Source organism: Denticeps clupeoides, chromosome 6 (genome assembly GCF_900700375.1).
Source record: "Denticeps clupeoides chromosome 6, fDenClu1.1, whole genome shotgun sequence".
Lineage (NCBI taxonomy): Eukaryota > Metazoa > Chordata > Actinopteri > Clupeiformes > Denticipitidae > Denticeps > Denticeps clupeoides.
This window is the reverse complement of record NC_041712.1, coordinates 21,060,993-21,086,522: the sequence shown is the minus strand read 5'-3', so window position 1 is coordinate 21,086,522 and position 25,530 is coordinate 21,060,993. Positions and strand designations below refer to the sequence as shown.

Sequence of the window (25,530 nt, the reverse complement as noted above, 5' to 3'; positions counted from 1 at the left end):
TGTGCTTGTGTGTGTATGTATGTGTGTATGTAGATGAATGCATACCATAAAAAAATTGTGTGTTTGCATGTCTGTATGTAAACTTAGATTTGTGAGCGTATGTTTTTGTATTCCTGCAAATTTTTGTGGTGTGCATGTTTTTTCAATGTTGATCCTATGGTCGGTCCTCACCACTGCTCCAATATTTCTTTCTGAAACCCTCAGTGGGCCAAAGACAGGGCCCTGTGGGACTCACTCCTGATTCCGAATTGCTTATTGGCGGATGGATTTTGCATCAGGCTTGTCAGAGGTGCCCGCCATGTTGATGTGTACGCTTTGGATTCACCATGTAATTGCAAGCGTAGGTATGTTTCTGGAGTTTTCTGGTTCTTTCTCTGCTGGAGTTGTGGCCTTTTGTGGCCCAGATCTGATCTTAGATCATTTTATTTTTCTCTTTCTTGGTTGACCTCATTGTAGTTCGACTTAGGTTCTGAACAAAGGGCCCAGTCAGCGAAATACTCCCAGCAACTTGCTAACTCTCTCGAGACCACACTAGAGAGGACAGAGAGCTCCGTTCTGCTACCTCCCCATCCCCACCATTTTGCTCTGTTTCTTCTCTTTTTAGACTCCCTGCTCACTGTCTTTCATCTCCCTGTTTCTGTTTACGGAGCAGCAGTGGCAGGGTGCTTGTTCGAGTTTTGGTTTGGAAAGGAATCCTCCACCAGAGGAACAATGGGAAAGAGCAACATGGAGGACCAATAAACTCTTTTTTTTTCTCTCTCTGTGCATTTCAAAGAATGTCCTTGTTACCTCCTTTTCATTTTAATGGCTCTGCCTTTCCTCCAAAAATGTTTAGAGCACTGATCTGTTGACGCTGTTGGAGGTTACTGCGTAATCCATGTTTAAAGAGAGCAGCGCTGTGATCATTCCACGTGGTCAAGTTTCACATTTTATTTCCATATACAGATAACAGAGAGACCACTAACAGTCATGGAATTCATGGTCTCAGTGATAGAAAATGAAGCTCAATGAAAAAAGAAATCTTGCGAATGAATCCTAGCAAACAAGCCATATTCATAAAAAGTATGCGGTAGAAGAAAAAAATACCCGTTGGCATGTCATATCAGATCAGAATTTCAATCAGAATATCAATTAATTAGCATATTTGGGTAGAAAAACTTAGAAATCTTTTCACCCTGCAATGTAGTCCAGTGATAATTTGAGCTAATTTCTGCAGGGTTGCACACACCTTTTTCTGCACTAGCTCCACCCGTTCTTCATGTTAGAACCAGGTCATGGGTAGAACATGCACTGTTGTTCTGTGCCAAGTGAGTGGCAATGGGTGCAGATGACTTCGTCTGAGCTCTTCACTCTGCATTTATTCTGGCACAAATGAACGCAAATGTTTGTTGGTAAGTGTGGGAGACTTTAGAAAAGCGATGTGGCTCGGCCCGGTCCGTGTGAATGAATTTTTCTCCACTTCCTTCTTCAGTCGTCTCTTGATATTTTGAACAGAGGCTTTTTAATAATCCCCCAGTCACTTCTGTTTAACAGCCATGCTGCCTCGCCTATTGTCTGCCAGCCACACACACACACACACATAGACTTGTGTTAATGGCCTGTTTCTTCCAGCCAAACACCGGCAGGCAGTTTGTGTCTCCACAAACGTGCTACAACAGCCAACATTTGCTCTTCACAAAATAACTGCGAAACCTCTGCAACAAATAAAATTTAAATAATCGTTTCAACAACACAAATCATTGTGTCGGAATTTCAGGAAGGACGATTTGCTATAGGAACCGCGGGGCCCATTTGCGATAGTGGGGTAAGTGAATTGCATGCTGCTTGCATGTAATTAAAGTGAATGCTCATAATCTGATGGAAGGGCGTGTTCCTGGGTGGAGCCATCTGTAGCCGTTTGAAGGCCGGTGCTCCGTGTGTGTGTGTGTGTGTGTGTGTGTGCGCGCGAGACACGTGTCAGAGGTGCGGCCGCAGTTGTACGTCTAAAGGCTCCCATCGATCGGTGGCAACGGAAGGGCGCCAGGGAAAGGTCAGCGGTGATGGTGCGTGGAGAGGAAGAGCGAGCAGGGCGGGGTGGGCGGGATTAGGTGTGTGAGGTTGAGAAAGTGGCGGTGAGATGGAGAAGATCAGGGGCACACGCCAAGGCCACGTCCCGCTTTTCTTTTCAGCCTGGGCCTTCAGATGGTTTTGTGGCCGAGGTTCATTTAGAGGATGTTTTTCGTGAGGAACAATACAGGCTTTGTTTTTCCATGCGCAAACACACACACACACACACACACACACACACACACACACACACACATACGGTTGAAGAGTGGCATGTGAACACAAACCATGCCACAGGAAGAAACAGGGTCACCGCTGCCATCCTCATATTTTCCATTGTCTGTGTGGCTCCAGACTCACAGAGCGCTCCGGTCAGAAGGAGCGTCTGGATTAGTGGACAGATTGTGAGAAACACACACACATACACACACACACACACACACACACACACACACACACACACACACACAGGCTGTGCAGTTCAAGGTCCTGGTGAAAAATGCTGTTCTAATTTAATACACATGCTTTTTGTTGCATACGATACGATCAGCATTGCAATTTTCGGTGGAAAAGCTTAGAAAAATATGCATACATTTCTTTCCTCTCCTCTCGCTTTCGTGGCAGAATCCCTTGGGATGCGTCGACTGGGATCCATTTAATCCCAGTATGATGTGAGAGTCTTTCAAATAGCAGTAATGGGATGAATACTTGGAATGCTTGGAGATCTGATCTTTTGTACATTGCACAAATGCATTTACTGACCTACAAATAGTGGGGAATTTAATAAAATTTTAGAACAATACATTCTAATCTTAATTTCCCTTTTTTCACCTGAAAGCTTTCAAAAATTGTATATGTTCTTTCAGAACATATACAACTTCATCTGCCCTTTATTGCGTGTGCATTGTGTGTGTATGTGTGTGTGTCTTTGGGCGTTGGTGGCAAAAGCCCCTCTGGGTTGTTTACTGAGGACGCCGTGTCACCGAGTACTGCAATAATGAGACATAATTACAGAGGCCTCGGAGACCAAGCCAACGGGCCTCTTTCCACAGTGCATATGCCTGCGTTTGTGTGTTTGTGCAGGACTTCGGTGTAGAAAAGTTACAGGTTTTCTTCATTATTAACACTCAATAGCTTAATAGGGCAGAGAACACGTACTTCCCGTAGTTGATTTTCTGTTGGAGTATTTTGTCTGAAGCTGGAGAACCTGATAACGTTCGTATTATAAGCCTCCAGGGATATCTGATTGGCGTCTATCTGTGTGTTGTGTGTTTGTGTGTGTGTGTTTCATCGGCCTGTTTTTTCGGATCTATAAATTCTTCCGCTGTCTGTCGGGTCTCTGGGAGCTTCACGGTTCCGCCGCTGTCAGAGTTGTTTTGCGATGGATGGGGAACTTCACAGGGCGCTGGGCGTGCCACCGTTTTTCACCCAATCACACCCATCAATCCCCCGAAAATAACCGATGGGAGATATAGAAGCGGGGTAGAAGGATCCCGTGCCAGTCCTGAAAATACGAATCCGGGCTGACAAAAAAAAAAAGCGGTGATGAACTGTGGAATTACGGCCAAAATTCCAAGTGGCTCTCGTCAGAAATAACAGAGCGCACTCGTACCGCCGGCCCAGTGTTCACAGCAGTGCGGTGACAGGAGGTGACGCCCCTCAGAGCTCACGGAGTGGGTGACAAGAGGAGTCCAAGTGCTGTTCACATGCACAACACGGATATATGTGTGTGTGTGTGTGTGTGTGTGTGGTTGGTTTATTGTCCTTTTTTAATTGTTTTGTTTGTGTGTTTTCCTGGTCTGGGGTAGGTCTGTTTGCAATATTGATGTATTTGTCTTCATGGGGAGACATTAAACAGCCTTCACAACATAATGTGCAGACACACACACACAGTTACACACCAAAAATCAGTGCAAGCACGCAATGCGGATTTGAGGAAAAATAGTGACTTAAGACACGCTCACACACACTCACACCTGCTCTGTAGAGGAGGAGGGGAGGATTCATCCCTCTTTGTCTCTCTGACTGAATCCGTTACTAATGAGGATGTGTGTCCACTGTGGGATTGGAGCTTTACAGACAGACGGACGAACGGACGGACGGACGACCTCCACTGCGAAGGAGCGGAAGAAGCAGATGTTTGATCCCAGGATTCAGTAGATTTCCAGTAAATTCCTTACAGAGAGCAGATCGTTCCACAACGATGGTAGTAGCCTAGTGGGTAACACACTCGCCTATGAGCCAGAAGACCCAGGTTCAAACCCCACTTACTACCATTGTGTCCCTGAGCAAGACACTTAACCCTGAGTTGCTCCAGGGGGGGGACTGTCCCTGTCACTACTGATTGTAAGTCGCTCTAGATAAGGGCGTCTGATAAATGCTGTAAATGTAAATGTTACCATAAACAAGATGCATCTTTACTGTAAAGAACATGATGCGTTCTTTACAGTAAATATTGTATATACCTTCACAAGGTCTATATGGTGGTGTAGCGGGTAATTGGAAGGATGCTGGTTCAAAGGATGAGGTCCCCTTGATCAAGGTGCCGTCCCCACACACACTGTTTCCTGGCTTTCATGGCTGCCCACTGCTCACTAGCGTTGATGGGTTAAATGCAGACGACACATTTTGTTGTGTGCTGCAGTGAATCACAATGGCAAATTCTTCACTTTCACTGTATACTGCAGTCACACAAATAGCAAAAAGATTTTCAAATACTTGTGTTTGTCATTGTGTGTATTCCGGCTGTCTGTGGGCTTTTACATTCTACATGTACAAATATTCCACTCCCTAAATTTTGAAATCTGCAAAAATGAAAAGACTGTTGCTTTCAGGAAGCGAGATGGATGGGTGTTAGGTGCATCAGTCTGGGTTTCAATGATGTGAGTAGTTAATATGCAAAAAAGGATTTGAAAGTGTTTATTGTACATATTTGAAGTTTCCTATACCATCGTGTTGTCATACACACTGAAATCTATTAAACGACTAGTGTCCTTGCCAGGAAATGTATGAGATGTCAGTGTGTGTGTGTGTGTGTGTGTGTGTGTGTTCCAAGCCATAATGTTGATTCTGAGCAGCTCTGTGCAAGTAAACATAAGGAAGCCCAGTGGGTCCAATTCAGCCTCGGGTTCTGAATGTCAGCATCTCAGACAGGACTAAAGTAACAGAAGCAGTACTGCTTCTCCCCTTTGATGCCTGGGATAACCTTTTTTCCCACCGACGGTGCTGTATCGATGCGCTGCTTCGTTATCAGCGTCATGCTGACCTGCGCTATTGAATTTGTGCAGCGGGGGAAAAAAAACACCCAGACGCACGTCTCACATCATACCGCGTCATGTGATTATCTAATCATCACGGTCCAATGCCATTATTCCCTGTCAGGAAGGAAAGACGCGGCGCACCGTTGACTGTCAGTCACATCTGCACTGTGGTCGGGAGTCCCTCGCTTTCCGCCGGTCTCGTAATGAAGACATTATCGAGGGAAAGAGGGAAATTTAAATGGGCTTCGGTGAGGCTCTTCTGGAAAACGGGACTGGATCGAAGTGCGGCCTGTCAGTGGAGTGGGGTTTTCTCTCACAGACACGCACACACAGCGTCCCCTCTAACCCTGCTGACAGGCTAAGCAGCTGAAATTAAAAATCTGTCTCTCCCTATTTCCGTCAAAGCCGTGGTCTCTTCCTCCAGTGTGTTTCTGTCTGATGGACCAGAAAGGGTGAGCTGGGAGACCCTCCTGCTCCTGCCGTGACTCTGGCCTCTGGGATTTTAAAGGTCGTCTCTAATATGATTGGTGGAATGCTGGGAACTCTGTCTTGGTCTGTGTGTGTTCTGTATTTTAATGGGTCAGTATAAAGTTTTACAGGTCCACTTTGCATTCATGGGAGCAAAGACATGAGCAGAAATTGTATTATTATTGCCTTTTGAAACGTTTCATAATACTGTGTATTAATTTACTGATATGAAAATCTGGGCCAATACCCACATCCTCAAATCTTTAAACCATCAGCCCCAACCGAGCATTTACTGTATAAATTAAGATATATATTTTAAAATGATCATAGGTGAAATGTTCTAACAATTAGAGATATTGGATTTGCATCCTCCATAATCAACAATAAATACACTTTACACAATATAGCACTGTTGGAAATTGACCTTTTTCAAATAAAATTAGGCAAATATTTTTGCAATGCACTTGTGTATTTATATTCAGAATTTTGATTGACATATTAATAAAATGTTAGATTATAATAAAAAAATACATTTGCTTCTTGTGAAAAGGGAACCGGGATCATGGTTTCTTCAGATATTAACATCTCCACCCTTACGTTCACTTTCTGCTCGTTCTTCTGACCCTGACACGCCGTCAGTGCGGGCTTTTAACTTGGTAACCGTATCTCTGCTGCCTGCGATTGTTTATGAAAACGGGCCGTGTCTGGCCTCGATGGGACCCGCCGCTGGCTGTCACGGCCCTCTGGCAAATGGGGGCTGAGGAGCCGCCGTGCCGGCGCTTGTTCGCGCCCACTCCGCTAGGCCAGACTCGGCCCCTGCTTGTCGTCTTTCAGCGCCGCGTCTCCCGAACGCCGTCGGCCTCTTTGCTCGTCTCTCCTCGCCCCCCTCTGTTCCTCTCTCTCTCTCTCTCTCTCTCTCTCCTCTTAAATGGACTACCTGTGTACCTGTCCGACTCCGGCTCCCGGGCCGCCGGGGAGCGCGTGTTACAACACGGACGAGTGTGGGAGAAAAGAACAGCAGGATGACGGCTCTGTTGTGCTCTTTTCCGCGTGTAACTGAACCTAAAAAGAGCGATGACGTGAGAACAACACCCCCCCGGTTCTTTTGGTGTTCTCGCTTCCTTTCATTCCGGCTTTGGCTCCTTTGTCGTTCCGATTGTTGAGCAGAAATTAAAAAAAAAAAAAAAGCATTCACCATCTAATTATATATGGCCTCTCTGTCCCCGCCTCTCCTTCCACGCCAGCCCGGAACGTTCTTGCGACCCTGTGTTGATCCCCCTACCTCGTTCCATCAGCCTTGTAATTAGAGAATTAATCATTTAAAAACCAGTGCTTACGGTTCTGCCCGTACCGCCATTACGCTCCGACATGCTGGTGTAATTACAGGCTCCCTGTAAATATATGACCTTATGGAAATGCATGTCATGCTCTATTTGTGGCCCACGTGTTTACCCAGAAGCCCACTGGAGCATGTTTGTTTGGGCCCGACGGTCGGCGATTCTTGTGCTGTGACTCGGGCGGTGCCGAGGCGGAGCCGTCAGATTTACCCCTGGTGAAGCTGCTTAATGGCGCCGCCAAACTCAATAATGGGAAACATTTCACGGGTCCTTACCGACCCCAGCCCGTTCGAGGTCAGGACTTCGGGGTTGGTTTAAATTTGGGGTTTTTTTCGTGCCTTTTGCAGATGCCTCCTCAAGCTCCTCCTATTTACGTGGCAACCAGCGAGCAGGTGAAAAGCAGCTAGTAAAAGGCCCATATAGGACTCGGCTGCAGGAACCGAATCTCTCTGCCACGGGAGACATTAATGTTAAGTCGGCCCACGTGATGCGGGGCCTCCAAATTGCATTCGGGAGCGAGAGCTTCACTTAAACGCCACCGTATTGTTTTCAAAGTGTAAACACTTCAGCTCGTACAGAAGCAGCAGGAATATATTACTTTTGCCCGACCCGCGGTGTTCGTCTGGAACTTAATGTTCCTGCCGAGAGACGGGAAAACAAAGCAACACCATCACATGTGCAAAACACACACACACACACTCACACACACACACACACACACAGACACACAATCACAGGAGGAAGAAGTGAGTTTGAGATAATTAAAGGTGTTAAGTGTCCAAACAGCACATTTATTACAGCAGAGTGATAGAAGAGTTCAAATTACACACACTGGTTAGACACACACACACAGACACACACACACAAAGGGGCTCCATTTTCCTGATGTAGCATGTGGGGCCCGTTCACTAATGTCACATTTATCTGTTCACCCATCAGAAGAGGAGAACGGGAGGAGTGGAGGTGGGTTCATATTGTCCAGAATAAGGATGTATGGTGCACGAGAGCTGTCAATCATGCCCGGTACTTGTAGGAGTCAGAAATAATAGGTGGGGAGTTAGGTCCTCCTCTCCAAGAAGCAGAAAACCAGCAAGCAGTTATTTCTTGTTTGGACCTAATTTAAGGTCAGGATGTCAGGATGGTTCAAATTTGGTCTCAGGTTGGGCTCTTTGTGACTTTTTGCAGTCGCCTCCTCAAGCTCCACCCCTTTTTGTTATTTACGTAGCAACTAGCAAGCAAAAACAATAATAATAAAAATGCATGCATACAACCTATTTCTACAACCGTGGACAAAAGTTTCATGGCCATATGAAGTGAAGTGTGAAGTGATTGTCAATGTGATACACAGCAGCAATTTGAAATTTGTCTTCTGCATTTAACCATCACCCTGAGTGAGCAGTGGGCAGCCATGACAGGGGCCCGGGGAGCAGTGTGTGGGGACGGTGCTTTGCTCAGTGGCACCTTGGTGGATCGGGATTCGAACCGGTAACCTTGTGATTACGGGGTGTCAGAATAAAATGATACGTATAACTCCTCTGTTGGAATGGTTTGTTCCTCTAAATGCAGAAGATGTGCTTGATGTCAGATTAGTGAATGTGCCCTGTGCGCTTAGGAAGTGCCTGGAAAATAGGGCCCGTATTTGCCCGTTGCATTGCCTTTGTTGTTGTACTAGAAACTTTCGGGAAGCATCTTGTCAGCTCGTATCTAGTCATTTCACGTCAGTCGATTTGATGCCGTTTCACCCAGAACCTTTTCTTGCTTTTGATTAAACGCGACAAACAGCAGCTCGGAGGGGAAAAACTCTTTTCACCAGTCAGACTGCATCATATTCACTCGCTCTGTCTACCGTGTGTGAGTGTGTGTGTGTGTGTGTGTGTGTGCGTGTGTGTGAGAAAAATACACAGCTCAACCGACCGCCTTCCCAACAGGAAGTGCAGCGTCTCAATTGAAATTCATTTGCGGCTAATCTAAAAAACATTCGTCAGCGGCACTCGCCATCGATCCCATTTGCGTCCAGCGTCACAGCAGCTACGTCTCCCAGTTCCCATGGTAACCCTCGAGGCGCAGCTTCTCGGTGCGTCTCAGATGTTTAGGCTGTGTGTGTGTGTGTGTGTGTGTGTGTGTGTTGGGGGTTTGTCAGTTTATTTATTTATTTTTTAGACCCCGCCTCCTCAACTCATACCTACAGAAATGGATTACATCCCTGCCGCCGCCGTCGGAGAAGCCCGGCAGCTGCCAGTAGCCGCTTCAGCCGCCTAGCGCGCTGGCCTCGGCCTCAAGTTCCTGTTCCAGAGCCTCGCCCCTGCACGGCATAAAAATGAATGCACCTCCGTACGCACTCGGGCCGGCCAGTGTTTCCGCGGAGCGGGGGAGCGCTGCTCCACTGGCAGAAAACAATGCGGCCCGCTGTTAGCGGCCGAGGCGGGCAGGCGGCGTGCGGGGGGAAATGGACGGAGTTATCTCTGTGAAACGCGATCTGCGGCTTCGGTTACGGAGAGAGGAGAGCGATAGGAGTCCGAAGAAGGAGGGAAAAAAAAATACCCTGCCCATGATTTCGGTTCAAAGTCTATTTGTGGTTAAGGCCTAAGGGAGGTTTTGGTTGTGGGTGTGTTAGTGGGTTAAGTGTATGTGTGTGTGTGTGTGTGTGTGTGTCTGGATAAAGGTGGTTTCAGTTTTTGCCTCAATCGGGTCAAAGTCTAGAGGCATTACCGCACTCAGCACGTCCTACGCACTGACATCATGCATCATTATCTTTACAGCCCATTTATGAGTGAGTGAGAGAGTGTGTGTGTGAATTACAGTGCTGATAAGAGCAGGATCAGCATGATTTAAAAGCAGCCTTTTCTTTGCTTCGTTCAGATCAGACATTTAAGATTCAGTAAAATGCAGTTCAACAGAAGACTGGCTGCTGTATTGAAGTGAAAGTGATTGTTTTTGTCATTGTGATACACACAGCACAGCACAGCACACGGTGACACAACAAAATGTGCCCTCTGCATTTCACCCATCACCTTGGTGAGCAGTGGGCAGCCGTGGAAGGCGCCCGAGCAGCAGTGTGTGGGGACGGTGGCTGACATGCCACCTAGTATTTAATACCTTCTGTAGGCTGTGAATCCAATAAACTTGGGAATGACAAGTATGCAGACCGTGCAATGATGACTAATATTGAACTGAAGGCTAGTCAGTACAGAGGAACAAAACACCATGCTGTAACTGTGCCTGACAACTTAGCAAGATGAAAAAAAAACAAAAATTTGCTGTCTTGCTATCCCATGTACACTTTTTTCAGCGTGAAATCTAGTTCTATATATATATATTTAATGAATAGACTGTCAGAGAATCATCACAGGTCACAAGACGCTGACCATGAACCCAACACCGGGTTCACAAGCAAAGAAATCACCACCACAGTTTCACGATTGTCATCTTTCGTCTGCGACGGCCCACAACCATACAAAGTATCCTGTGGCCCCTCCCTCTTCCCCAGCCCCTCCCTCTTCGTGTCTGAAGTTACACCCCTTTATCTGTTCCACCGAAAAAGAGTGGGGGGAAAAAAACCTCCCCTCTGTTTACCACATCTTAATAAAGTAAATTTGTCTCCATTACGTGGGTGACCTCTCTGGTGGGGAAAGTCGCTCCATGCTAGGAGTAGTGTAGCTCTAGCATGAAGGAGTTTGAGATCTTCTGGAAATTCGATGGAACAAAATAATAACATTAATAAGGACCCGCTAATCGCATTCTGCTGTATCCTCCTGGAACCGTTCAGTGTGATAATGTTCCCACTTTGGATCATGTTCCCACGTCGCTGTGGTTCTCCAAGCTGGTTTTAATTCTTGCGCAGTGCACAATTCTTCGCTCCTGCTGTGCTGCTGCCGCTTTGGCATTTTAATAGGTAAACCCTCGTAGGTTTTAACCCTCCACGTCTCGGTCTCCAGGGTGACAGCAGAGGAATTCTGGAGAGGGGCGATGTCTGACAGTGGCCCGGCGCTTTTAATGACGAGCCGGGGTGTAGCAGAATTGAAATGATTCGTGGAGGTGTGCTGTGAAGAGTGATGAAGCGCTCGCAGAAAGGCATCCGTCCACATTACTGTCCTGTGTCAGGCATGGAGACAGATTTCATGCCCATATATAATTAGCTATTGTATGTGTATGTGTGTGTGTGTGTGTGTGTGTGTGTGTGTGTGGTGGCCAGCAGCTCTGCCCAGTCCTGTGCCCGTATGTCTGATTGAGCTGTCTCGTCCTGCCTGCTGCTCAATGTTAGCGCCATGGCGTGGTGAGATGCCAGCACAGTGTGACAGAGTGTGTGTGTGTGTGTGTGTGTGCATGACTTGTCCTTTGCCTGGCAACTTTCCCAGCGCCAGGCATTTTAATCGCATTGACATCATCCTGAACGGTGGGCATGGTGTAAATGCACACACACACACACACACATGAGCAGTGTACTGGTGAACCATCAACGGTCTATTCATTCTCCTCTGTCGCTTTCTTTCACTCGCCCACTCTCGCCGTCCCCGCCTCCTCCCAAGGTGTGTTCAGCTCGTCGTCCGCCGCCGTAACACTAATGACTAATACCGCCACCTTTCACGCTTCAGCTACGCTCACCTTTCAGCCAAGAGCACATTTACCGCCTGTACCCGCCTCTGAGGTAGAGAACTACATTACCCATGGTGCATAGTCTGAGACACAGAAAAACTGCACAGACAAAATGTAAAAAATAATCTGCAGGGATGCTTTTATGCCTTCGGGGGAACAACTACAAATGTAAAAAATAAGCAAATATGAAAAACAACCTCGTCTGGGTTGTAAGACTTTATTACCCATAATCACTGTGTTGGGACAAGTTTCGTGTGTTTTTGGGAGCATAGTCTAGACTGAGAGTAAGGTTTTTTTTATTCTACTTTCAGTTTCATTACAAAAAGAAGAGAACTGCATGTCTGAGCCTTCTCTGGCTTTTTAATTTTGTATTTCCTTCACGCAGCTTTTTATAACGCAGTCAGTGAAGGTCGGTTAGGCATGTGCCAGAACAACAAGTTCCGTGTCTGTCAGTCTGTCATCCCAAATTATGTCAAGTTTGTTGAGCTGTCAGGCCTGTGTTGGATTATGAATCGCCTATTAATGCAGTTTCTGGTGTCATTTAACACTGGAACCTGCATTGCGTGATCTAAAAACGTCTCCTGTTACACCATGATTCTTGTGAATTTGGCTTCTACTGTCAGTGGTGTCCTAGCGAGTAAGGAAGTGGATCCGTAATCGGATGGTTGCCGGTTCAAAGTGGTACCCGTACCACACTTAGGCGCCACTGAGCAAAATATTGTTCCTCTTGCACCTTTCATGGCTGCCCCCTGCTCACTAAGGTGATGGGTCAAATGTGGAGGACACATTTAGTTGTGTCACCGTGTGCTGTGCTGCAGAGCTTCACTTCACTTTCACATTTAACCCTTTGTGCACTATGCAGATTATGACATTATGTTCGGGGTCTATGCCAGTGGGAACCTTGTGTATGTCAAAAGGAAGCAGTGTGACACCATGCTGGCGCCGCCTCCATCGTTACTGCTTAGTACCGGCTCAAATAAACCCCCCTCCCCTCCACCATTAGCCGGGATCGCGGTGGCCCCGCCCAGCATAGAATCTATAAACTTCACGCGCTGACAGACTAAAGAGACATGCAAGGTTAACAAGCACCCCATTCTGAGCTTGTGAGTGGGAGAGGAGGGTGTGTGTGTGTGTGTGTGTGTGTGAGTGTACCCAACCCCTGTTTCATTGAGACCAGTCCACTCCTCATGTTGTGTCTTTGATTGTGCTGGAGTAGGACCTTATTAGCCAAACACCCCCCTACTCCACCGGCCATTCACACATTCTAATGAGCACGTATCTCCGGTGTTTAATAAGAGGAGTGTGTGAGAGAGCGAGAGAGAGACGGACAGACAGACTGGTAAAGGTTGGTATGGAGGGAGAAAATTGCTGAGAAAATGAAGTGAATGAGGCTTCCTGCAGTGCCACTATGAATAAAAACCAATAGACCCGGGCGGGAGTGTGTGTGTGTGTGTGTGTCTGTGTGTGTTCATTCACGCACTTTTTCCCTTTGGTTTCTCAGACTTCCAGATGAGCCACAATTGTTCTTTGACTCAGACCCCAATGAGAGGCTAACAGACCCCTTTGTGCCGCCCCTTCCCCCCCCGTACGTCTGGGTATTGATTAGCAGGAAAGCCCCTCGCAGATAAAGGCTCCGGTCCTGCCATGCCACCCAGTGTCTAATTACAGGCCTTGCCCAGGGAGCGAGCTAAGCCCCTGGCATTCTCAGCTTCCCATAATTGCCTCTGGCATACCTCGCCCTCCCGAATGCTGCTGCGCATTCCTGCAGGAGCGCAGGAACAGACCCCCTCTTTACGGAGAAAGCGAGAGAAAATGTGATTAGACAACGCGAGATGATGGCTGCAGCAGGAGGAATGTATGTGCTCGCTGTGACGGTGTATGATTTTAGTTGCGCGTGTGAGTGTGTGTGTGTGTGGAAGCCTGTGCATTCCTGGGGACTCGGATTACCATCATACACTATGGCACGTCCACATGAAAGTGGACACGCACACACAATCGCGTCCACACACACATCCATACATCTTCATTTTTTAGCCATGAAGCATCTATATGTATGCATTTGGGCCCGTGTGAGTGTGTGTGTGTGTGTGTGTGTGTGTGTGTGTGTGTGCGTGCAGGCATCATTAGCACCGCTCTCTGTAATGAAACCTTACCTGCTACAGCGGTGGCTGATTTATGGGTGGAAAAGAGCGTTTCCTCACACTAACTATTTAAGGGGAGCAGGAACTCCAATCACTGAGTGTGTAAATTTCAGCCAGACGCCATGCAGTCATGGCCACTGCACACGCAAATACACACCAGACACACCTATGCACATTCTCACACACACACACACACACATGCACACATTGGAACACGTGCATGTTTTTAGAACCACATAAACATAATTGCACTCTGCAAAAAACATGTATGCACGTGCATAAAAACACACATTCATCACACTTACACACAAACATTAATACAATTTTGTGGGGTGTTGCATTTTTGTTTAACTCTGTTTTCTCTCTCTGTCTTCCTCTGCAGCCACGTCTAACGGGACCCTGGAGGGTTTGGAGAACCGGGAGGGGGGAGTGTGCAACACGCGATCCATGAAGATCGTGATGAAAGTGGGCCAGGGTGAGGATCAGCAGTCTTTACTGTCACCGAGAGTAAAACGCACACGTGCGGACACTTCGTTGTACCCACCTCATACACATAGAAATGTCACAAACACACACACACAGTGGCAAAAGAGGAGGCTGCCTCTCTCACACACACCGATGGTACAGAGCTGACGAGGAACTAGTGAAGGGAGGGAAGATCTCATTGTTTCCAAAACCACACACTCCACACAAAAATACACACATGCACATGGATACCAGCTGAGTGACTTCAGACCCCATAAACCAAGAAGACTGAGGTTCTCATAACATTCTGTCTCTTTCCTCTTTCCTAACAAACACACACACACACACACACACATTTATATGTATGTGTACCCACACACACTCACTCATTAAGAATACATGCTGCCCTTGGCCCTAGTTCTTGTCTGAAGGCAGCGTTTTGTCACACACATTCAATGAAAAAGCCAGACACACCTTGCACACAGCCTTCCATCTGTATTCTAGTGTGTCCCTCACACTCCATCACACCCACAGAAGCACACTTGTAGCCAAGCGGGCACATTGTTACCGCATTTTTTTTCCCAGCATTCCTTTGTTTGGTTAAGGTCCGAAGATAAGTAGTCGAGAGTTACCTTATTACCATGGTGACGCAAGCACTCTAATCTTCCGTGGTATGTACATATGTGTAAGTATGCACAGAGGGGTGTAGCCATGTGCTAGGGTCCCCTAAGTGACTGGGTAAATAATTAAGCTACATTTTACAGTGGAAAATGGGTCGAAGCCGTCCAATCACACACACACTCACATGCCTACGCTGATCTGGCAGATTATGTTTGAGGCTGAGCCGCTATCTAGGGGTAGAGAGATGATTAATCATTAGATTTAATTGCAGAAGTGATTAACAGACATGCATATGTGGGTATACATATTCACACGTAATAACACAGTCATATTGTGTCAACAAGTGATAAAATAATACTGTCACAGCACTGTGGTATGTGTGTGAAAGTCATTTATCATCAAGTAAGACGAACACACACATTCATGTAGGCACATACACACACACACACACACACACACACACTTAAAGCAGCAGCTCCAATAATAACATAGTTACTGCGATGGTTTCTCAGGTCCTCAGACACACACACAGAGCAGAAAGTGTAACAGTCGGAATGCACAGGTTTATTTCCTCAGGGTTCAGGGGAATGATGGGATTGACCCCTAGAGTTCGTAGGTCATAGGTCACCATCGTATGTCTGTGTTTGTGTGGGCCTCTGGTCATGGGGAGCACTTAAGGAGGGGTTGGGATTGAGGGCTGGGGGTTACAGCAGCCAGCACCCCTGGACTGCAACCCCACCCGTCCCAGCCTACACACACACACACACACACACACACACAGTGTTACTGGATACTATAATCCCATATCAGATTAGGGCTAGGCTAATTCGATGATAACATGAGCTCACAGACAGGTGCGCTATCACCACAACTCCATTACAGCACAAACTAAGTACGAGATAAAACTCGACCACACACGCATACCCCATAATAACTTTTGAGAGCCAAAAGAAATGTTTTTTTGCCCAGTGGGATGAGGCCCGGCTGTTGGCAGGCCGTCCTCGGTCATTGAGATGTTAAATTCTGCCGGCCGAGTCTCCGGTTTCATCTGCATATTTTGATGCAGTGTTATGGTAATCTTCACGGCCGGCCCCTTTTTTTATTGATTAATTACACGTAATTATCAGTGAGGCGCTCGGGCGTGAAATGAGAAAGTGGAAATGTGGAATGTGCTTGTGCTCCGCCGTCATTTGCTGATCTACATTCATAATCAGGCACATATCAGTGAGTAATGAGGGGGTTCATCCTTCCTCTCACAACATGCACATGTTGGTTTTTATGACTGTGCAGGGTTCAGAGGTCACACACATGCATCATGTACATAATGTGTTGTTACGTAAGAAAATGCGTGCAAGGATCAGAGAGACCATGCAGTGATGCTATGCACTGAAAAAAGTGCCACATGGAGAACCTACCACACGTTCATAGGCACCCAAGGCCTGCTGATGCATATGCAAAGTGAAAGCTGGTCTGAAACCACAGAGGAGATGCTGGAAACCACAATGCTGGTCAAGATAGATATAAGGGGATGTAGCTGGAAAACCCCTGGCCACCTTAAGAAGCACCTTCGATGGGCATGTCATTGTCACCTCTCCAAAAAGCACGATGCAAGCAGGCACACTGAAACTTGTGGACAGCTTGGCTACAACTGCCCAGAGTCAAGAAAAGACCTCAATTAACCAGCGAATGCACTGGAGGAAAAATGATTCATGTCACGATGGCAACCCACTTGTGTTCAATGCAATCCATCAGGTGACGATCAGAAAGGGGCAGTGGTGGCCTAGTGGTTAAAGAAGAGGCCACTTAATCAGAAGGTTGGCGGTTCGAATCCCTGTCCGCCAAGGTGCCACTGAGAAAAGCAGCGTCCCCACACACTGCTCCCCGGGCGCCTGTCATGGCTGCCCACTGCTCACCAAGGGTGATGGGTTAAAAGCAGAGGACACATTTTGTTGTGTCACCGTGTGCTGTGCTTCAGTGTTTCACAATGACAATCGCTTCACTTTCAGTGACCTGGAGCCCCTCTCCTGTGTTTTTACCAATTGAAGGCGACATCTCATTTGCATCTGTGCCCCTTTTCCCAGCCTAAAAACTAATTAAAACAAGACACGTTGAGTTACCTTGCATGCACACCAAATTCCTGCTTTACGCTGAAGACTTTTTTTTTTTAGTTCAAAATGTAAAAGACATATTGAAAAGCCAGAAATCCCGCTGGGCCCTGCACATTTATTTATTTGTTTACTTGTTGATTTGCGGACAAGGTGTTCTGTGGTCGGCTGGACAAGAAGCGAGGATCCTCAGTCCTGCCCAGAAACAGCCGTCCCCGCTGAGCTGCCTGGCCGCTAATGTTTTTGGGCAGCGGTTCCCCACAGCGCTCCAGAGATCCATAAGGTCTCATTAAATCCCCTCTGGCACTGGGCTGCAAACGGCACGACACCTAATGCCTTGATTTGGCAGAGGGCTGCGGCTCCCCGGCACGCTATTTACAGCCGCGGATTATGATGACCGCATCATGTTCAGTCAGCTTTTTATGCCCCCTTGATATGAGGAGGGCTCGGTTCGATACTGTAATAAAAACCGGGGTTGCAGGGGGTGATGATACAAATATTGTCTTTCCAGAAAAAAAATGAAAAATAATTTTAAAAATCATGATTTATGATGGGGATGCTGCTGTCATCATGGTGCCAGTAGGTATATTATTAACCATGGATTGAAAGTTATTGCATTTTTTTTTTGCACTGAACACTGTGCCTCTGTGGATAAACCTGTGTCATGTATTCAAGTAATGCAATTTTTCACATTTGGTTAGTCTGCAGTTTTACAATGTGCAAAGTTCAGCACACGTTGCGGTGCCACTGAATTTCTCGGACCTGCTCAGGTCCTGTCCCAGGTCTCTCCCAGACCTGATGCCGTTTGATGGAACGGCTTGTTGGTGTCTGTTTCGAATGTTCCTTACCCACTCTGTTGTGTGTGATTGGTGCTCGCAGACCCGAACGCGGCGCCTGACCCCGTTGACCCCGAGCCGCCTGAGAGAGAGCTGGACAACACCATCAAAGAGTCCACCTCCACCCCAGAGCGCAAGAGCAGCCGGGAGAGGGAAGGGCCGGGCCTGCCCGGCAACAAAGGTGAGAGCGAGTGGCCTCCATTTAAATCTCTGTGTGTGTATGTGTGTGTGTGTGTGTGTGTGTGTGTGTGATAAGATCATCTGAAGCAGCCTGCGGGGTCTGACCAGAATGGAAGCCCCGCTTCTCTCCCTTCTCTGTCGTTCTTTCTCTGTGGAAGGAAAGCCGAAACCTCCGGGTTTACAGAGATTCATTTAGAGCCCAGAGCTCTGGCTCCACTCAGGACAAAAACAGATTCAGATGTTCGGAAAAGAAAGAAAATTACATTCCCCTCTTTCACTCACTCATTCCCTTCTTTCCTCACCCCCTCCCTCTCGCTTGCGCTCCGCCGCTCTGGCGGCGGTCCAGCACTCCTGCAGCGGGTTTGTCTTTCACTGGGAAGCGTCTGCTCCGCTTTTTTCCTCCTGTACGCCTCTCAGCGCTCTTAAACTGCGAATGCGGAGGAGAGAATGAGCCGGGGCTTCGCCGCCTCCCTCTCTCCACACCTCTCCATCTCTCTCTCTCTCTCTCTCGGCGGAGAGAAGAATGCAATAAAAGGAGTACAGTTTATCATGGTTGCCTGGATGTGAGTGTTGGCAGGACACACACACACACATATTCACACATTTACAGATGAACACACTGACACCCAAGGATGTACACACACAAATGCACACATGGACACATACACACACACATTTACATTTACGCATTTATCAGACGCCCTTATCCAGAGTGACTTACAATCAGTAGTTACAGGGACAGTCCCCCCCTGGAGCAACTTAGGGTTAAGTGTCTTGCTCAGGGACACAATGGTAGTAAGTGGGGTTTGAACCTGGGCCTTCTGGTTCATAGGCGAGTGTGTTACCCGCTAGGCTACCACCTACCACCTGTGTTACCCACCAAGTCCACACACACATATGTATATTAACACACAGGAACATACAATGCAACATGTACGGCCAAACTTACAGATGTAAGTGAACACACAGGCACCCATATACTCAGAAATGAACCATTTGCACCAGTTTGTTGTTTATGCATGTTCGTATGAAGAACCTTCCAGCACACACACACTGTCAGCAGTGGCCCAGTGCTGGCGGTGGACGGCACACTCCGGAGGTGTGAGCTGAAGGTCAGCGGCGCGCTTTATCGCCGTAGATCTCGCCGACTCAGCGGCTTCGGGGGAAAGGCCGCTTCCTTGCGCTAATCACCTCGCCCGCGCTCCTGTTCCAAAACACAGCCACGCTCCATTTTCACACCATTAGCGCTCCAGCAGCAGGAGGAGGGGAGGGGAGCGCGCCCAAATCCCACGTACGCTCGCGAAGGTCACAGCAGGTTCACCGTGCTCAGCACCGGGCACGCCGATGCTAATCGCTAACAGCAACGCTTAAAATCAAGATGTTAGGTAAGAGAGAGTGTGTGTGTGTGTGTGTGTGTGTGTGTGTGCATGCACGCGCCTAAGTGTGGGTACTGCAGCGCTACCGAGAGAAGGAGAGCTAATGTTGCGTGTCCGCATCGCACTCGCATGGGGAACCATTTACCTGCAGGTGGTTCAAACTTCATCAGCAGAGGAAGCGGGGAGGGATTCAAATGCTACCTCTCCGCTCATAAAATAAAAATGAAGAGGAATGGAGACATCCTGTCCTTGCGAGGGCGTCATGCCGTGGAAGTGTGCTTGCAAGAGTGAGTGTGTGAGGACGCGTAGATATAATGAAAAAGGAGCATTTATAATCCGGATCCACAAAGTAACTACACAAGCGTTGGATGGACACAAACCAATGAGTGTGAAAGAAGGAGAGAACATCTGAACAACGAATGGAAGGCACACAGGAAGCATGCATTGCTACCCTGTGTGTATCTGTGTGTGTGCTTGTCGTTTTCCCTTCATTCCCAGCTTTAATGTTCCCCTAAACAGTTTGTCTTTCCACAAACGGAGAGTTACCATATGGCTTAAGTCACACAGACATACACACTCCGTACCCCCTCAGAAAATGCACAAACATACACACACCAAGCTGGAGTCGCGCTACTGAAAGGAACCAGATAAATCATAGAAAATAAATCTAGCAGCTCTACGACATCTGTGTGTGCATATGTGCTCATATTTCTGTATCTTATTGAGGACCAAATGCTCTCACAAATGCTGGTATTTTGTGGGGACGTTTTTTGCACCTGGGACATTGTGGTGGTTACACATTCATATTTAATAGGTTAACTGATGTATGTATGTGTGTGTGTGAGACAGAGGGGAATAGAGTATGTGGGGTCATTTTGCTTACGAGGACATGTTGTAGTTACATATTTATAATACATGTGCTACATATGTTATGTGTCTGTGTACATTTCTAAGTCAGATTTACCTTCTCCTCTGTCCTTGCCAGACACCATCAACCAGGACAGTAACCATGATGGCATCTTCAGCTCCAAACCGGCCCTCTTTGCTGCCATCGGGGCCGGATGTGTCATTTTCCTCATCATCATCATCATCCTCATCGTGCTGCTGATCAAGCTGAGGAAGAGGACTCGCAAGCACACGCAGCCCCGGGGCACCGCCCTGTCCCTCAGCACCCTCGCCACGCCCAAAGGGGCAGGCAGCGCCGGCTCAGAGCCCAGCGACATCATAATTCCACTGCGGACGACAGAGAACAACTACTGTCCGCACTACGAGAAGGTGAGCGGCGACTATGGTCATCCCGTCTACATTGTCCAGGAGATGCCGCCGCAGAGCCCTGCCAACATCTACTACAAAGTTTGAGACGGAACGACGGGACGAGAAGGAGAGAGAGAGAGAGATGCACACACCTTATTTTTTAAACTACCTAGTGTGAATGATGTTGATGGACTCTTTTTCACGAATACAGAGCTGCAGAAACACACAACAAATGGGGCGGACCAGCTGGAACAAGTTGGGGGCGGGGTATTTATCCATGCCCACCTTCTTTGCCTGTTTTCTCCAAAAGGACATGGCCACCTTGAACTTCCCTCTTCATGTGTGAGGAGAAAAGCAGCAGAGGCCAGACCCCTCTCTCCCTCGCCCCGCTCTGTCCGGCGGCGCGCTTTTACGCGCGTTGCCGTGGAACACTGGCAGGACACACCCATTACTGCTGGACTCTCACCATGAAACGGGGGCCATGCCCTCTCAAAGAGACACTATGCGGGACACACATGTCCTGACTCTGTCACACTGAAATGTTTTAGCTCCATATTCATTTTTAGTCGTTTTTTTTTTTTTTTTATTCACTTACTCACTCATGCATTCGTCCTCGTTCTCTGCGTCCTGTTCCGGATCGGACGCGCCTTCGCTCAGCCATGATGCTCGCAGGTGATGAGGATGTTAATTTTCTGATCATTTTCCACTTGACCTCGTCAGTGTACCATTAGCAGAGAGCACATTGTATCAAGCCAAGGCTGCATACCTGCCACACACACACACACACACACACACACACTTCAAACCCTGTTCTCTCTCGTTTACAGAGGTATGTGAGAGGGGGAGAGAGAAAGACAGAAAGTGAGAGCTAATGAAAGACAAACAGGCTCACATTATATAAGTGATGAAAGATCATGACAACTGAAATGGCCTGGAAAAAAACAAGAGTGTTGTGTGTGTGTGTGTGTGCGTGAGAATGTGTGTGTGTGTCTCAAATTAGCCCCTGGCTGTTCCCCACGGTGAGCAAAAATAACAAGATCAAATTTGTCTGGGTAGAATCAAACGTGTGGAAGCAATTTAGATGCTATCTGGGGTGGAGTGACCTTTGACCCATCTTCATTGGCCCGCTCTCAGGAGAGGTGGACAGGTTCAGGCAGACAGGAGCGCAGTGGCTCGCCGCTGAGGGCTGGCGTGGCGGCGTTCCTCTCCAGCAGAGGGAACGTCAGGACAGGGGGTCCCTGGGAAGGAGAGCGGCGCGAGGCATAATGGGGGGGAAAAAATGACATGTGTTCTGTCCATCTCCATAAAAAAAAAATGAGTTTCAGGAGAAAGGATGAGAATGGAAAGAGCGTGAGCCAAGATCTTCCTCGCTCATCCTCCCCCTCTGCTTCTCACTAGGGTTGTTTTAAAGGCAGAAAAAGAGCTCATCCCTCTGGAATTGGGTAAAAGGGTTGGGCAGATAATTGATAATACTGAAAAATAAAATGATTTTTGAATATCAACATCTTTAATATCTTTCTATCCATTATGATTCATATTTATTGGACATCCAGAGCCATCCAGAAGCGCAGGAAATAATTTGAACCAATAAACATGAAATAAATATGTTGTATTTAGATCATTTGAATAATATTGATGACTGAGATCAGGGGTGGCCAGCTCTTCTAAAGCCACGCCCCACTGTAATTTTTTTTAAAACGGCCACATGATCAAGTTTGCAGATGAGATATAGTCAGTTAAAAATATTTTATACAGGGATAGCCAGTTATGAAAATGACATTTTTGGCCCTAACAATTAACTCTGTGCCTGGGACAGATGAAAGTTAAGAGTTTTGAGTCGAGCCACTCACTGCAGGATTATCCTTCCTGCTGATGACTGTTTACCCCCGAACTCTTCCTCTCTTACGGACACCAAAATTAGAGGATAACAGCGCAATTTTTTTTTTTTTGAAAGACGATGTTATTTGGTGTCAAACAAAAGTTGCTTTTATTTAGAATTATAGAGCCATTGCTCTGATTTCTTCTGCACTGTGGGGACACACACACATTCCTCTCTCTTCCCTCCACCAACCAGCCGCTAATGAACTCTTCTTTCTGCACTTGTTGTTTTTGAACTCATCCTTCCATCCACTACACCATCTGGTATCCTGCAGAGGAGCACAAATACACCCTGCTTGTGCTTGATAGTGTGGCAAGTAAACACACACACACACACACACACCTACGTGGTGCAACATGCAGTCTGGGCTTCACACGTCCGGACGGGAAGTCATATGCGACGCTTTAACCAGCGCTCTTTCAGTGCTAAATGGATTAAATTAAGTTATTGAATTTTTATTTTTAAAAAGCGCTTTAGCAGTCAGGTCACGGCTAGAGGAACCCTTGTGAAGAACACTAACTTATAAGAATGCATCTGGAAACACCCTTAACTCCCAGAATGCAAGTTTTTGTATGTATTATTTTTGTAGAAATTTTAGTGAATTTACTCCAAAATGATGTATGTTTTTTTTTTTTTCTAATCACAGTTACTTTCATTTTAATATAAAATAAAAAAAACAACGTCATTTTCCCCATGTCAGTTCAAAAGTACCTGGTGTTCATGGTCTCTCTCATTCCCTTGATATTTACTGTCCCATATTATCGACTCTCTGTGCAAGTTATACTGTATTCTTTGAAGACATTCTGGAAAAGCTTTCCACGTCACATATTTACACACCTTTCTTTGGCCGTAAGGCGATAGGGGTTATAAATCCACGCGCTAAACGATAAGGCCTGTTGCCATTATGCAGAATAATCTCATGTACGCATTCATGTTTACCACAGTGGACTCCTGGACTCTATGGGAAAAAAAAGAGAGACTATTTTTCTACGTGACTGCCGATGGGATGTTAGCGTTGTGTAGCTTTGTGTAGCTGAGGTCCAGTGCGCAAAGAGCATTAGATGCACTGCCGTCCAGCCCAGGGAGAGGTCATGCATCTGTGGTGCTCCTAAAATGTTTTAATTTTTTTTTCCATTTAGTTGATTTATTTTAGTTGGCCTTACCAGAAACAATGTAAATACTGTATGTTAGAATGAAAAAAAAACCTACATTTATTAGAGCCCTGTTTATGAAAGTATAATTAGGTTTTTTAATGCAGAAAAATTTTGTAAATAGGTGTCTTTTTTTGAAAAGGACATTTTGTATATGTAAACTTTTGAGTTTTTTTTTTTTTTTTTAAATAGGAATAGGTTCCACAGAGGACTCTATAGATGGGGTGCCAGCTTTCACAATGGAAAAAACGCAGAGTTCACACAACATCACAGATGTTTCTGTTTCTTCGTTTCTCATTCTCTCACGTCATGGCCGGATCTTTTGGGGTTTTGGGGGTGGGTTGGGGGGTGAATGAAATTGTGGGATACACTTAAGAGATGTATACATCTCTAAGCCTGTATACACTCTGTGACACATTTAATCCATTTTCGTTCCATTGCCGTTGTTGTCATGAACCCAAGTGAAGCGCCAGTGTGCACTCGTTGAGCACCAGCCGTACCCGTTACTGTACTTACTCACACTGATGACATCATCTTTAGGCGGCATAGGTTGCTTTCGCAGGGGTTCATCCCAAACTCAAAGCCAGAGAAAGGGCCTTGAGTCTTGCGAGTGGAAAGATGGGGGGAGCTGGATAGACTCAGAAGAAGCTTTACATTGGTTCTGAGCACACAGCCTCAAACATATAGACACACACGCACAAACACACTTACTAGGCCCTGCGGGGAGAACAGAGTCTTGCTCTTGACCTCTGTAGATTATCACAATATTATCTGGGTCTCAGACTAATGAGAAAACCTCCGCTGGAGCCCAGAGGTGGAGCCACGAGGCCGAGCAGGCGCGGCCCGGCAGCCCTGCGCATGAGAGGGGTCAGCCAGCCCCCGGTGAGGGGCCGGCAGGAAGCTCAGCTGGGAAATAACCCGGAGTGAGTCAGTCTCAGAGCGCTAGTGTGGCGCTAGCCTCAGTGAGGATCAAACGGCTGCAGAACATCACAGGAACCGCTAGCTGAAATGTTCTTTTCACTTTTGGTTCCCCTACTGCGCCTCTACATCCAGCGCCACTGGTCTTTCACACTCTTCTGGCCTCAGTGTACACGGCTATTATTCTTATTCTAATTTTATTTCCTGTTTATGATTACAGTATTATAATTATTTTTGCTTTCTCGATTTTACATGTATGCCATGATCCCAGTGCATTTGTGTTATTTTTTTTCTTAGTAGAACCTGCTCCGACACGCATTCATTAAACACACACAGACGAACACAGACGCTCTTACACACATTGCATTGCTTTTACCACGTTCCTTCATAACCAGTTACTATGGAACACTGTTTCCATGAGCCAGGTTTGAGACCCTGATATTGCATATTGAGAAATAAATTTTTTTCCTATGGAAAAATATGGAGTGTTGTGCTTCTGTTTTGATAAAAAAATGCTTAAAAATCTAAAAAACCCATACATTTTCTTTGTCATTATAAACATAAAGGAATTGTTTTGGCTGATATTTTTACAGTTCTTAATAATGGAACAATTCAGAGAACATACAGAAATTAATAGAAGAGAAATGGACACGAAAAAAGATCCACCTATTCAGTATATTAGAGTTCCCGATCCACCAAGGTGCCACTGAGCAATCTACCATCCCCACACACTGCTCCCTGGGTGCCTGTCATGGCTGCCCACTGCTCACCAAGGGTGTTGGTTAAAAACGGAGGACATATTTCGTTGTACCATGTGCTTTGCTGCAGTGTTTCACAATGACATTCATTTCACTTTTCAAATAGTTCACAATTCTGCAATTTTGTACATAACAGAAAGGC

General features: G+C 46.7%; 1 protein-coding gene across 1 annotated transcript in view; it reads left to right on the top strand.

Moving 5' to 3' along the window:
- The window catches only part of efnb1 (ephrin-B1), a 55,862-nt gene extending 31,837 nt beyond the window's left edge, over positions 1–24,025 (top strand). Inside the window, exons 3-6 of the mRNA XM_028984645.1 lie at positions 14,228–14,320; positions 17,916–18,053; positions 20,414–20,703; positions 20,894–24,025. Of these exons, the coding sequence (XP_028840478.1) occupies positions 14,228–14,320; positions 17,916–18,053; positions 20,414–20,703; positions 20,894–21,028 (656 nt within the window). The 3' untranslated portion in view covers positions 21,029–24,025. The remainder of the gene's footprint in view (positions 1–14,227; positions 14,321–17,915; positions 18,054–20,413; positions 20,704–20,893) is intronic.
- Positions 24,026–25,530: the final 1,505 nt, after the last annotated feature.